The sequence below is a fragment of the Phalacrocorax carbo genome, chromosome 8 (assembly GCF_963921805.1).
Source record: "Phalacrocorax carbo chromosome 8, bPhaCar2.1, whole genome shotgun sequence".
Lineage (NCBI taxonomy): Eukaryota > Metazoa > Chordata > Aves > Suliformes > Phalacrocoracidae > Phalacrocorax > Phalacrocorax carbo.
The window spans coordinates 42,504,577-42,519,685 of record NC_087520.1 but is presented as its reverse complement, the minus strand read 5'-3'; the positions used below and the strand labels follow the sequence as shown (position 1 = coordinate 42,519,685).

At 42.9% G+C, this 15,109-nt stretch overlaps 1 protein-coding gene across 2 annotated transcripts in view; it reads right to left on the bottom strand.

Moving 5' to 3' along the window:
- USP10 (ubiquitin specific peptidase 10) overlaps positions 1–10,828 on the bottom strand; it is a 56,671-nt gene extending 45,843 nt beyond the window's left edge. For both annotated transcript variants that reach the window (XM_064459679.1, XM_064459681.1), the window contains exon 1: positions 10,684–10,828. In XM_064459679.1, coding sequence (XP_064315749.1) covers positions 10,684–10,704 — 21 coding nt within the window. In that variant the 5' untranslated portion in view covers positions 10,705–10,828. The remainder of the gene's footprint in view (positions 1–10,683) is intronic.
- Positions 10,829–15,109: the final 4,281 nt, after the last annotated feature.

Sequence of the window (15,109 nt, the reverse complement as noted above, 5' to 3'; positions counted from 1 at the left end):
TCTGAAGTTAGTGGGAGAGACAGCACAGGAAAAAAAAGGAATGGAAAGAACTGGTCTGTGCCTGCCAGACCACTCTCCTCCCCAAAAGCTAAATTATCACCCAAAATTCTGGAACAGCATAAACCTTCTACTGTTGCCATAACTCTCTAATTGAGTTACAGCAGTATACATGTCAGTTCCTTTAATAATACTCCCTCTCTTGTGAATTGTTCCGTGTGTTTGAATAGCAGATACCCTTTCCACATATGTAAAGGTGCTAACCTTGCAGATACAGCAAGATTCGGGATAGTACCCTATTATTTAAGAAATTACACTAAAAAATATGCTTCTAAACCCAAGTAATTAAAAGCAAACTGCACAAAAATTGAGACTGCTTGTATCTTCATTTGATTCCCACTAGTTTGCATATGTTTGATGTTCTCTCTGCTTATTCACAGAGAATCAGTACAGACCCTTCCCAGGGGACAATTCCACCCTGGGCAGTAAGGAGACTGCGATGCCAGGTGGTCACGGAAGCTGAAAAATACACTGGAAGAGAACGAAAAGTAGGAAAAGAATGGATAGCCTCTGAATAACCATAGCTAAATGTTGTGGAAAACTAAAATCTATCCCTAACAGCACCAGGGCTAGACAAGTCACCCACACAGTGCTTTTCACAAGCAATTACTCAGGGAAGGATTTAAGATGGCTAAGATTAGGTGAGGTAAAAATCAGCTACCTGGACTCCATCCTGACAAGGAATACAGATTAGCACCTTCAGAATGCAGTTCAGCCCACCTACCCAGGTCTGATATGCCTCTTCTGAAGGCCTAACTTCACATCTCAACCCTAAATTTCATTAGTGCTGAATGCTTAGAACTACAGCTGAGTGAGATTTAACCTAGGAAGTTTAGTATTAATATAAATGTGGTGCAAAGTCCTATTAAAACCACATCGGCTGCCAAGAATTAAAAAAGAATGCAAAAGCTAATGATACCCAGAGCCTATACAGGGGTAACCACCCCAGCAAGGCACCACACATTTAGCAGTGACAGTAAGAGAAAACACTGGCTGATCATTAAAAACAAGCACCACCTGCTCCATTCACCAAAGCCACACAGTTTTTACTCGCCTTTTTATCTTGCTGGATTCACAATCCCACCTCTTCTCCTGTGCCAGTTCTGGCACACACTGCACTGATCAATGAGATGATTATACTCAAAATGAGATACAGTGATCCAGATATATTTTTTTTGCACTGGGGGAAGAAGGGGTAAGAGAAGGTGAGGAACCAGCATAAAGCAAAAGATGCAAGTGGCTAGGAGCAAAAAAGAATTAGACTTTCCCCTTTGCGAGTTGTGACGTGCCAAAAATAGGTTATAATCTTAGTGAGAAACGGCCAAAAATAAACCAGAGAACTTGTGAAAAACACCGTGATTGGTAAATGACTCAAGGGGATCACAGAAACAAAACACAACTACCACCACATAATAAAATCTCCTATATTTTAAGCTCTGTAACTGCTTAAGATTCAGAGTAATTCTACAAAGGTTTTTATGCTAGTTTCCCTCTGCAGGAACTCATGCCCCTTACACTACTTCACCACATGACACGCATGTATGCTCCATGTCCCCTGGCAGACAGAAACTGAGGACACCAGCTATTGTTTTGATTCTCAGTATATATGCAGCCAGCCATCTCCTTGGCCAGCCTGACATGGGATAAGTGGCAGGTGGAAACCTGAGAGGATCTGGCACTGCCCGTGACAGCAACTTTGTACTTTGAAGTGGTATGCAAGTTGAAATGAAAATTGGGACACCGCATACATGCCACCTCCTCCTGAGATGGTTTTAGAGCTTAAGTATCTGCAACACAATTTTGTGTAGATGCAAGATAGCTGTTAAAATGAATGCACAGATTAATACGCTTCCGCAACTACAACACAGATAGTAAGCATATTAAACACCCATATTCTTAAATGGCAGCATTAAAAACTGGGTTGGAATATGACAGTAGGTTTACTGTATGAAAACAATGCTGTCAATTTTAAGACCTTTTGGGGTTTTTTTAGGTAGCTCATTTCAAAAGAATAACACTGATGGTGTTACTTGATGTCTTTCTTTATACAAGGTCCTCTGTTAGCAATCAGATTTCCTTTGCACATATCAACAAACAGAACGCAAAACAGCTCTCGAAACACATTTACAATACTGAAGACACTGAAATGCTCCTGCTTTGGGGGGGGGGGGGGGGGGGGAACGGGGAACGGGACTAAACCAGAGTGTACTCTGACATGATATTACTACAAAGCCTGCAGTGCTGTGAGATCAGAGTACACAACCAATAGCTCATGTACCCCCAAACAGCTCATGTACACCCCTCCATCCAGGCAGGAGTTGGAGTCACCACTTCCTCGGCCAGCACATCCAGCCACCTACAAACGGGAATATCGATATTTGGCAGGGGAGACAAACACAACGCAGCTCTGGCTCTTCAGCTTACTCACTGCAAGGACAGAGGCAGGAGCAGCTGCTGTCTGCAGCGTCCCTGCTCACACCCCTCAGCGCCAGCAGCACATCTGCAGCTCCAGCACCTTCTAGCCTCACCCTCATCCATCTACGGTACAAAGGAGCAAGAGCTTTTTAGGGGACCCCACGTAAATACTAGTAAACCACCATCTAATCTGCAATGTTGACAAGGTTGAGCAACATCGATGAAACCACACCCTCATATTTCAGCCTGTGTATTGTGAATTTATCATACTTTCCACTTTCAAACAACACCAATTTAGGCAGTTTTTGAAAGAACATGCTTCTCATGTGGCTGTACATTGCCTCCTTTGGTCCCAAATCCAATTTAAAAATCTTGCAAATCACAAAAACATTTGGTAAACACGATCAGTCACTCATACCATTGCTCAAAATGGCTGTTTTGCAAATAAAACAGAAAATACAAACTGAGCTAAGTTTCAAGTTAGTGATGTCTGCCATTATCAAACAGGACAACCTCTGGCTACTCAGTAAACACACTGGATGTGTTGGACATTCATACTTGGAGCTGACCTTCAAAGATAATAAGCAATTGTTCACTAATTACGAGCCCCTTTTTTTTAAAAAAAGGCTATCATAAAATAAATAAATTTGAAGCACAAACACTTATACAAAATTTGCTATGCAAACCAAACAGCTATAAAATACCTTAGCTCTTAGCTAAGCCCAAAGATTTTTGGCTAGAAAAAAGCTGTGAAGAAATCAAACTATAAAGTCATACTACCATGAAAATACTGTACATGCACATGACATGTAGCTCAGCACACAGTCTAGCCCCTTGCAACCTCTGACTGCCATACCCTCCATTACTAGCAGCAGCCAAAGCAAAGGAAAAGAAAAACCATGCACAACTGCCCTAACGCATCGTTCCAGAGGTGAACACTGATGACAACTTGGCGGAATCTCTATTTTAAGGATGCAATTACACCAAAGCAGAAAACCATAATGACCTTTATGTGACAGTCGTTAGTACTAAGTGTAATACATGTCCATTGCCTTTATCCTCCCCAATTAAGGAAACTCTGAGTCGTTGGCAACGTCTGAAACATCACATGCCAGCATCTGGTATTTACAGTCGTTTTGACTCCAGCAACAAGAGTGACCACCACAATTCAGTGTTCTGTTTGAACAAAGGTGAAGTTCAAAAGACTGAGGACACAAACTTGTTGACATGAGCAAACTCAACAGCTTTATTTCTCCTGCCCGGAAAGCTGACTACTCTTCTTTCACACTTTCATGATTCTGCTGCATTTACATTTTCTGTCACTTCCAATGCCAGGATAATTTTATATATCTCATTCTTGCTTGCTAAGAAAGCATATTAACAGCATAAACCCTTTTTTTGTTATCTTAAGTTCTGATATGGAGCTTTCACTATTCATGATTTGTGGAAACTTAAACTTCTTGTTTAAGGGGCAACAGCCTATGGTCATGGTCACAGTCTTTAGCTGAGAAAAGAAGTATTGGGAATTGCCTAAATAAGTTGTCTTTGACTTTTTTCCAACTTTATATCAATTAAGTACAGTGCTCCACAGAAATTTTCAAACAGTGGCAGCTTTGGTTTTGTATCCCAAAGGCAGCAGAGGAACAGAAACTGAGGTTTTCCATACTTTAACGACATTACAGTACTATTTCTTACTTTCTTGGGTAACAGCTAGCTATTATTAGAGACCATATGATTTAAGCGATAGATTGAAGTAGACGGGAACTGCAGAGAACTTGATTCTTCTCGCAATTCAGCTGTAACTTCTGCTGACTATGACTCTTTTTCTCTCTGCTTTATTTCCCTCTCCTTTTATCATACCTACTCATATTTAAAATGACAAGACTATCCCATATTATGTACTGGTACAGCATCATTTTTAACCAAATACCCTCCTAAGTAGCATGGTCCAAAAACATTATTTGAATACGATTCATCTGACTGCCTCTTGCTACCATTAAAGTAAGCAACTGAACTGTTCCCATTTCCCTCTCCATCCATCGTAATGGTTGCTGCAAGGATCAAAGGGATTATCAATATCTTGCCTCTAACTCCCCCTTTTTCCTGTCAGAGTCATCTCTCTACCTCCCACCTTGTAAAGGTTAGCTTTGAAATAATTTCCCTTTTTAAAACTTACACTCAGCCTGTTTAAATGAGAGCCATGTGCAAGAGGAACTCTCCTCCACCAGACAACCAGGAGCGAGAATACCTGTGGTTTGATACCATGTACAGCATTTCAAGTCTTGATACCTTCACACAATGAAAGCCAGCACATCTAAAGTCACCCTTGTCACCCGATACCTGGTAATCCTACCTGCATTCTAGGAGTTTTCTATGCTAATAACAGGTGATCTTTAACCAACTTAAAACACATATGCATATTTTTGCAATACAGGCTAAAGAACAAACCACATACATGTTCCTGCTGAGAAAGGTATGGGCATATGGCAAAGCTGTTAAGTAGTCATGAAAATAAGAACATTACCACGACACTGTAAGAATCACTACTGGTAACATGCTGCTACCCCACCTACAAAGGAATCCCACTCCAACAAGACAAAACACATTCATGACCAAAGCCTTCACTTCTTTGCATGAATGATATACAATTCCTGTATTTTAAGTTACACTGGTAAATCCATTGCCAGCTTGCAACATTCATGGGGAAAAACGAGGCAGGAAATCTGTGAATCACTACAGCAGGCTATAAATGCTGTATGAAAAACCATGCCTGCTGCACTGAGGGAATACAGCACAGCTATTTCTGCTAGTATGTTCAGTTTGGTTCAAACAAAACAGAGAGAGAGAGAGAGGTCTTTCATACACAGAATTCTTTGAAGAAAACCTCCTTTCTTGTATGTTTTTATAACTATGTTTTCACACAACCTTGAGATACATTATTTTTTTACAGTTTCTTACAGATAGGGCATTTTTCTCTTCCACCTCAAAGCTGAACCCCAATCAGGGTACCTACTTTTTTAACAAAGTAAAAAACTTAAAGCACCCTTAAGTGATTTTCCAGTTTGTGTTAACATTACATTCAGCAGAAGCTGATCCATATCCCTTTCTTTCCTACTATGATTTCAATGCAAATAACACACAATGCTTCTTTTCCATACATGATATGAATTCACGTACAATACTATAAGCAGCACTCCTGCACACTTCTTTCAGTTTGTACAGCACTAAAATTTGCTACTACCATAGGATCTCAAGAAGGCCTTGCTTAATTTTAACACATGCTTTTCCATAAGGTTTATGATTTAAATAAGCTTTACACAAACACTTTGTTAGGGCTACTGTGATTTAAGCTACCTCCTGCCTAACTACAGGTAAAGAGAAACAGATCTTGTACCATGCACCAAAGGTCAAGAAATCTTACGCTGCCAAACAAGGAGGAAAAGTTCTTATGTATTTAAAATATCAAAAACATCTGCAATTAAATTAGGTATTAGAGAGTCAAATACAAAACAAAAAAGACTAATGTACTTCAGAGTTTCACTCTACTAGAGCGTTAATGAATATGTTAACATAAGCGCTAATCTAACAAAATCCTTTAAAGTATTTTAAAAATAATCAGCACAGCACAATTATTGGAAATACTTAAAACATGTAGTCTTGAACACATATGTTACAATTTCATAAAATAAAAATAGGGTTTAGAATCCCAATTTTAACCAGACTACTCCACTATGGAGAGTTCGTGTGTGTATATGTAGACACACACATATACACACACACCCCCCTTTTTTCCACCATGAAGCATAACCCTTTGTTCCATAATCCCCAGTTGCATGTTTAATGATCACACATAAAACACTTCCATCAAAAAGAAAAACCGCAGCTCTAGCATGTTTAATTCTTTGGAAATGAACATCTACATTGCTGAAATGGCATTAGAGTGACAAATGACTATAATCCAATGGCCCAGGGCCAGCAACTTCTATTACAACAGATTTGGCTGTTTTGTACGACACAGCATGTTGCATATATATCCCTAAACAGAAATCAGACTGCTTAGTTTACCTATAAACAAAACCCCACTTAACTTTACAGGTATTTTAACACCTACATGAACGGAAAAAGCAGTGTGCCTAAGCAATTGCCTATAAAAACTGGATTTCTTAATAAGTAAAGGCTGGATCCATTCTAAAAAGTCTCCGAATTACTGCTGTAGTCTAGAATGCACAGAATAAACAGCAGCGATTCACAAAACCTGTACGGTTTATTCCATTATTTGCATGCTGCCATATAGTTCCAAATTTAAGTTCCATGTATGTTTTCCCAGGCTTCCTTTCAAGCTAACCAACCCACATTCACCCACCGCACTCTGCATGGATTCACCGTTCACGTTTTAGAAAGACAAATGATACCTTTTGGCTACCTAAATTCATAGGTTCAGCTGCAGCCTGAATGTCCAAGACCACAGAAACCTAGACCCACTACTCACTCCACTGGCAAAAGGACCAACCCAGCCCCTTACGGGCAATGGAAGTGGGACTCAAAAAGGAAAAAAAAAAAAGGGGGGGGGGCAGGGGAACAAATCCAGTTTCTTCACTCCTTTAAAACCCTGAACAGCAACTGAGCAGGATGGGAGAAGCAGCAGCTACAGCATGATACACTCAAACACCTCTCTCCAGATCCACCCAGGGGCAGCCTTTGCCCAGAGCCACCTTTCGTTTTGTGTTCAGGGTGCCCGCCAGTTTTCAGCGTATTTCAGGAACCTGACAAACCACACTGCGCTCTCTCCAAACACTTCTTTCTGCCTGCAAGGACACTGTACCATTAGACACATCTGCAGGGATGCAAGCAAGCTAGCACAAGAAACACATCCAGCTGCCTAACAACCACTTTTTTTTAAGATTATTTCAGAGACAGATCGATTTCCTAATCAAGATCACCCACAAACATCAGGCAATACACTGGAAAGACAGCACAGAACAAATGCCTACAGAATGCTGCTTTCCCCCCCCCTTCCAGAAACAGCACTGGCTTAAGGGAACATCAAACTACACCCTGCCAGGGAGCAACACTCCAAGCCAGCCATAAAAGAGGTAGTTTGCAGTGCAGTATTTCAGGGAGTCGGATTGCATGCCATGTTGCGAGTTCCAGTTATTCTGGTTGCCAGGCCAGACACAGGCTTGGGTGAGGATGAGCAGCTTATGAGCTTGTTCAGCTTTTTCTGAACTCCAACTCTACTGGCTGTTACTTCAGCTGGCTTTTGGGGCAATACAGTACGTTTAAAATGGCACTGAGTTAATCTGACACCGCAGTAATGGTGAAAGAACAAAACAAGCATAAATGATTCATTCTGCTATGGTATCCTTTCTTTTGCTTAACTTGTTTTCACAAGACTCACAAATGATGCATTTGTATTAATTCTTTCTATGAAAAACAATAGGAAAAGTGGCTAAAACAACTGTTTATACAGTTCCTACAGAGTATTAATCTTTCCAAACAGGGAAACAGTTTTTTAGATGTCTTTTTTCTTTTTTTCCAAGATTTTTAGATGACCTTGCTGACAAATGGTTTCAGCTATATCCAGTGCTAAATCAGCTGAACATCTGTAGTGTCATACAAAACCTGTAGTGATACAACAGGTTTACTTCTAGCTCACCTTAATAAAAAAAAATATTACATTTTTAATATACTCAGAGCACACCCAGAAAACTGACAGCAACACTTAAATATCTCATTAGATGATTATGAAATAATGACATGGAATACAGCAGTACAAACGATCAGCAATATCTAAACTGTGTCACTATATAGTCATGTGCTTGCTGACTAGCTGGCCATCCAAAATTAACACCCCTTTGAAAATACACTATATGGTCATGTTTCAGGAGTCATTTGTTAGAATGTGCAAACTGACTGATGAAATATTTCTGCCCGCTATTACATAAATCCATTAATTGGCAGAAATCTGACTTATGCATTTTAGCTATTTAGAAGAGCATGATTTTCTTGAAGGCTTTTTTTTCCCCCGAGTGACAAAAAAAGTCTCAATTGCAGTACACTCAAATTACAGTCACACGGAGAAACTAAGCACTTTCGCCTAGGACTCTGCATTATGACATGAACATACTGACTAAATAATGTTATTCAATCTTGTGTTCAGAACAGGCAATTTTTATCAGAACTCTCATTTTTCTACTGATCCACAACACTACCATCCTAAAATAAAAAGGGAACACCTACATGTCAAACTGCATCCCTGAACTTATTTTCAGGTTCTCCATCCAAAAAAGTCCAAAACATTGTTTACCTTCAGCAACCTAGCACTGCATTGCTCTAGAATATATATTCACATAAACCCACACAGCATTTAAATAAAACGTTTACATTGGGGGGGGGGGGAACCAAAACACAAAAATAGGCTGTGTTTAATGACACAAAGCAAGCATTAACTGAAAGTTATCTTGCAGATTTGCTTCTGAATTATATACAAATTCAAGCAGCAATCCTCACGAGACCTAAGTATCTATCTTTACCTAGAGAGGAGGTCTATGTATGAGTTACTACTAAAGATGAATTCACAGTCTAGGTTTAATTACAGCTATGCAGTGCGTCACCATAAACTAAATCAGCAGCTCAACTCTTTTTTTTGTTTCAAGGTACACCAACTTAATTATGTACAAACACAAGAACGTCCTTAATTCTTCTAAATCAAGAGAAAAGCAGGAATGCAAAACCCAGTCTTATCAGACTGACCGCATGCACTGCTGACTAGTACTGAGGGGAGGGGAAAGTAGCAAGTAAAACAGCTTCTGAGCTGGACACTGAATCCTTTTGATATGTGTGCCATTCATTCTTAGGGCAGTAAAAGAACGTGCAGAACTAAGTGAGTTTCCTCCACTTTGAAAGAAAAGTTGAAGGATACAAAATTTTAAAACAATTTTAAATTTAAACGAACTCCAGAAACTACAACTGCCCTCGGAACACCCACGTTAGCAAAATCACGTCCGTCCCTCTTTCTCTCAAATAAATCAAGCTGGACAAGAAACGCCATGACAGTTTTCACCGATTACAAACTTTTCCATATGGAAAAATCATTGTCAGTGCCACTGGTGCACAACTTTACTACATGTGTACCTTAACTGCCCTTCAGGAAAAAAAAAAATACAGATTTCAGAATAAAGCATCACCTTGTTTAAACCACTTAAATTTTATGAAAGGTATTTTCCACCACAAAAAAGACACAGCTCTTGACAAAATTATCTTTAACACGATCAAAGTTTTCTAGATTTTATTATTTGATACAAACAAAGCTGTACGAAGTCTTGCAAAAAACCACTTCAGTGCACCACACACCCTACCTGACGTTTTTTGCTTTAAACCATTTTGGGAAAAAAAAAAACTTACAGAAAAGAAATAGTAAAGTTAACTCATTCAATCATTTGCTCTAAGCACACACTAGGAATTGCGCTTTTAACTTCCAGCGAAAAACTACCACGATTGCACGGCTTTTTTTTTTTTTTTTTTCCGTTTTATGGGGGATTTTTTGTTGGTTTGTTTTTTTCTTCTCCGTGCACAAATCTTCCGGCTGGTTTAGTTAGTGAGAGACAGGGAAACTGCACGCGCATCCCCATGCATAGCAATCTTGCAACAGTCAGCCCTTTACACCCCAATGCATTCAGGTTTATTGAGTGTTTAGGCGGGGGGAGGGAGGGGATTAGTTTACAAATCTCCTTATTCCCTTCTCGTTATAGAATCACTTCTGCCTCTCCCCGTCAAAAAAAAAAAAAAAAAGGCAAGCTCAACCTATCGACTCTCTTCCAACCATCCTCTCCTCGCAAAAACTCAGATGAGGGTACCGCACCGACTTCGCCCCGCAAAGGACGCCTGCAGGCCGCCTCCTCCCCTCCGCTCCTTCCCCCTGGCCCAGGCGCGGTGCCACCGGCGCGGCGAAGGGGCGAACCCCGGCGGGCTGGGCTCCTCCGCGGGGCAGGGCCGCCTCCGGGAGCGCGGGAGGCCGCCGTCCCGGCCAGCGGCGCGGCCCCTCCACCACCCCGAGGAGATTCAATGAAGCTGCAGAATCACCCTGGGCCTAGTCCCGGCCACCACGCTCCCCCCCTCGGCGAGCCGCGCTACAGGGCCCGACCGCCCCTCCGAGCCCGTCAGAGGGCCCCGCAGCAGCCCCAGGCCGGCAGCGCGGCGGGCGGCCAGTACCTGGGCGCTGTTCACAGCCATGGCGCTCCGCGTCCGTGGGGAGCTCGGCGTCTCCCGGGCGCCTCACGCCGCTGCCCCCGCCGCCGCCATCTTCTCTCTCACACGCACCAGCCGGGCGGGCAGGCGGCACGCAGTGCGCCTGCGCACAGAGCCGCCGGGGAGGGGCGGGGCGGGGCGGGAGCGCTAATGCGCCTGCGCGCGGGGCTGGCGGCGGCGGCCTGCGGTGGCGGCGCAGGCGCAGTGGCGGCCGCGCCGGGGGCGGGGTGGCCCTGAGGAAGGGGCCCGGCGGCGGGGAGCGGCGGCGCGCTTCCCTGAGGGGGAGCGGGGCGGGGAGGGGGGCGAGGCCGCCAAACACCCTCGCCTTTAGACCCCGGGCGTTGTCTGGGGTGGGGGCGCTGCCGTGAGGCGGGCCCAGGCTGAGGCGCCTCCCGAGCCAGTGGCGGGAGTTTGGTCCCGCACTGCTGGCGCTGCGGCCGTTAGCCCTGGCTTAGTAACCTAGGCAAGCTTATGCGGCCCTGTGCTACCCCCGTGCAGGCGGGATGCAGCTGAAAAAATGCGAGCAGCCAGGCTGCCCCCAAGGAGTTAATGATTTCACCTCAAAATTCTGTGAAAGGCCGCATGCCAAGGGTTACTCCGGCAGGTGAGAGGAAGGCTGCGTGCCAGCGTGTGGGAGAGCGAGGTTGTCCCACATCTGTCCCGAATAAGCAGAGTGGGCATGGGTTCAGCATTTTTATCAGGGAAAAAAAATTTAGTAAGCCAATCTCATGATTTTGAGAGGACTGAGTCATAGCTGAATACTGAAACCCCCAGGCAAGAATCCATTACATTAATTGCTAATTTACTCCATATTTTTTTCCTTAAACACACTACCAAATCCTGCAAAAGTCTGCTTCAGTTGGGAAGTGCTAGAGGAAGCTTAGCGTTACGGTGGGAGTTGAAGAAAAGGAAATAAAATACTTTGTGTCTTTGGCTGTCCAGAGAGGAGGTTTGCTGAAAAGTGGAAAGAAGAATCATCCACCTCTCTAGGATAAGGACGTTTCCCTCCTTTTTAAGGACGTTTTATGAAGTGCAACAGTTAACATGTGCTCATGACAGTAATGGGAAGGAATGACAGTAGATGATTCTCTATATCAGCTTTTAGTTGACACACCCTGCTGCCGCTCCCTTTCTTCTGTTTCTAGCTCTTCTGTCCTAAGGCGCAGAACTAGCAGTGAAAATGGCTGTTGAATATTAAAAGAGAGAAACAAAAAAGGGACACAAATGTATAGACTTTTTGCATACAGCATTTGAAACATCTGAAACCCCCTCTTCCCTCGGGAATCTAATTTACAAGGTAAATAATGGAGTGAAAACCCTTACATAGCTCATCTGGTTGAAGGCAAAATTCCCTTCTGCCCACAATACTGCCTAAGTAAACTGACTGTTTTTGCTGGAAAAGCTGCCCCTTCAAATGGCTGAAAATACAAATGAGCACAGTGCCTCCCGCCTGAAAACCGGTTAATTCAAAGTTAACCGAAGCTGTAGCTGATGGTGAAAACTGACGTGGGCAGAGAGGATGCCACTGCCTCGTAGCTCAGCAACATTTACACCTTCAGTTTTATCCTGTCTAAATACAGTTTCATTGTAAAGTCTGTTAACATTCTACCGCAATATTTTGCAATAATGTAAGTTTTGTAAGTTTTAGTGCAAAGCATGCTTTGTAGAAACTTACCTGCTGCAAAGTTTCCACCTCGGTTCTGTTTTATCATTCCTTTTTTTTGCCATTTTTAATGGCCTGTTACTTCATTACTGCTTACTGCGTTGCCCAAATCAGTTTTATTTTTTTCAGTCTTTTCTGCCAGTGGCCATGAATTATAGCTCCCAAACAACATGTTGTTTTTTTGATGGTAAAAAGTGGTGCTGTATCTTTCTTTCAGAGTTCTTAAGATTCACAGAGTAAAGTAACATAAGCAAAGTTCCTAACAACATGGTACTGACTTAATTTTTTTGTGAATTGATCAACAACAAATTAAGTCCATGGCTATGAAAATAAATGATTGTCTGGCATTAGCTAGTGAGCTGAATAAACTACTCCCAAGTTAGCTGCCTCCCAGTAACTACTGTAATTGCTCTTACCCTACTGTAAATGCAAAGTGCTTGGGAATGGCTCACCCTTCCATACTGTGCTCCTCATGATTTCACTAGATCATAAGACCTGCACTCATGACAGTGCCCAGGAGGTGAAGGATTTACACATCTGACTTTCCCGAAGCAGCCGGCAGGACTCTCGCATCCATTCGTTCAGGGGCAGAAGGGAATATCTTCCTGCAGTGTTGCAAGGCCTGGTTGATCACTGCGGGAGGTTTACTGCTGTCCCTGTGAAGCTTCCTCCGAGTGCTAAGAGCTTTAGGAGCTCTGAAGACTTTTTTCTAGGTACAATAAGGGCTTTGTTAATTCTCCAGTCATTCTGTTAATGAGATTCAACTGTGAAGAAAAAAACCAGTCAGCACTAGACTGTGTTTTGGAGGGACCAAGATGTAGAAAGCTAAGGTGGCTGCTGTGTAGAGAAAAACCAGAAACATTATTTTAAGCAGCAGGAGTCAAGGGACCATAGTGGTACCAGCCTCGTGCCCATAATGGCACAAAAATAGTGTTGGAGTGGAAGCTCCTTTCACTCCATCTGCACCGTTGCCTACCATGAAGTATTTACAAGCAGCAGCCATCTTCCCTGTGTGGATCGCAGGGAGGAGCTTCTGCTCGTGGCTCCTTGTATTTTACGTTTTCAGTAGAAAACCAGCCTCCTGTAGGTCAGTGTCCACAGAGGTGCCATCGGCATCGTCTATCAAATCAGCTGCGCCGGTGCTGCTCCAGCCTCAGGTCCACAGAGACGCCGTGAACGTCGTCAGAGGTAAGTCGAGCTGTTTTCACAGTGGTCCTGGGGGCACAAAAGCTGTTACGTGATGAACCTATGAAGAAGGAACAGATATCACTCCTGAAGGAGGTCCCTTTTGCTGCATGTGGTTATAGTAAAACATAATCGGGTTTTAAAACACCATTGGTTTTTATAACCCTGATTGAGGGCTTCTTCCTTGGTAGAAGTTGCTTATATGTCCTTCTTGTCGAACCTTGTTTTTGGACAGCTGCTTGTGCTGGGTAGTCACTCTTGAGGTTTCCCCAAGTCCCACACTTTGGAGTACCCTGCGTACTGAAACAGGCTTGCAGAGAAAGTGTTGGGCTTTCTGTGTTTGCCCGATTTGCACAGGCCAGCAGCAGGCGTCCCGGAGTTTAGGAAGGGAAGCTGAGCCAGCAGCGGCGCAGGAAGGGTTATGTGGGTAGAAGCAAGGAGCAGAGCAGCAAGAGGACAACAGTAGGAGGTGTTTCATTCCAAAAGTACATTAATGCAAACCTGACTTCAAACTCTGTATTCCTAAAGTTGCTGAAAATTTGTGACAAATTCATTTCATTATTTCATTTGTAGATGTTAAGCTTGGACTAGTTCGAGTTAAGCTGAAACAAATTTGAAGCCCGGACAAGCCTTTAGTAGATCGTGTGAGTGCTTGAGTCAGTATGTTCTGTGTTTCAGTTATCTGTGCAGACCTTTTGGCTGAATCGGTTATGTCTTATTCATCCTTATCTTAAAGACAAGCCTTCTCTCTTCCCATGCAATCATCTATTTTAGTTCTGCACTCTGGAACCCGCAGGTCTCTATCTCACCTTCCTCTCACATTCTGTCACCAAAACTATCATGATAAAAACAAAGGTACATTTTTTTCCAAAGCTATTCTGAGTTCCAGACAGAGCCTATGCGATGCTAAAATAATGCATGTGGTATCAACAAACAGGCTGCTGGGCTGCGTGCCGCTCACCTACTAGCGGAGTTACCAGAAGGCAGAAGGAAACTGGAAGTAGCTGGAACTCGTCTGTGCCCTGACTCGCGCAGCAGCGACAGAACAACTCCGCCTGGGTGGGATGCATCTGCCCCGACCTGGTCCGTAAAACAACCCAGCGCCGTTAAGCTCACAAAGGCATAATTAGCTTCTCGCTCATTTCTACCTTCATGGGAAGAGAACTGAACTATGGCAGAAACTTAAACAAAATAATATCTAAAGTTTGTTGCACTTTTTTTCTGTAGAAACTTCTGACGGGTCAGAGCTTCATTACAACGTATGAGCAAGACAAGAACCACAGTTAGAACCCAGACTTTTTTTTCCTGCAAGCTAAAATGCTTCTGAAAAAGCATACTAAAGGTTGAATTATTTATTTAAATTCTCTAGACGTGAGACACTATCACTTAAGAATACCAAATCCTGAACGGCAGTGTTTGGAAGAAAGCGGTCTGATCTCTGACAGAGAAAGGCAGACACTCAGGCACATTTTTCTCAATTTAAGATTTTGACTTGAGAACAAAAATATTTCCAGCTTCTTTCTCGAGCCTTCAAAACAACTG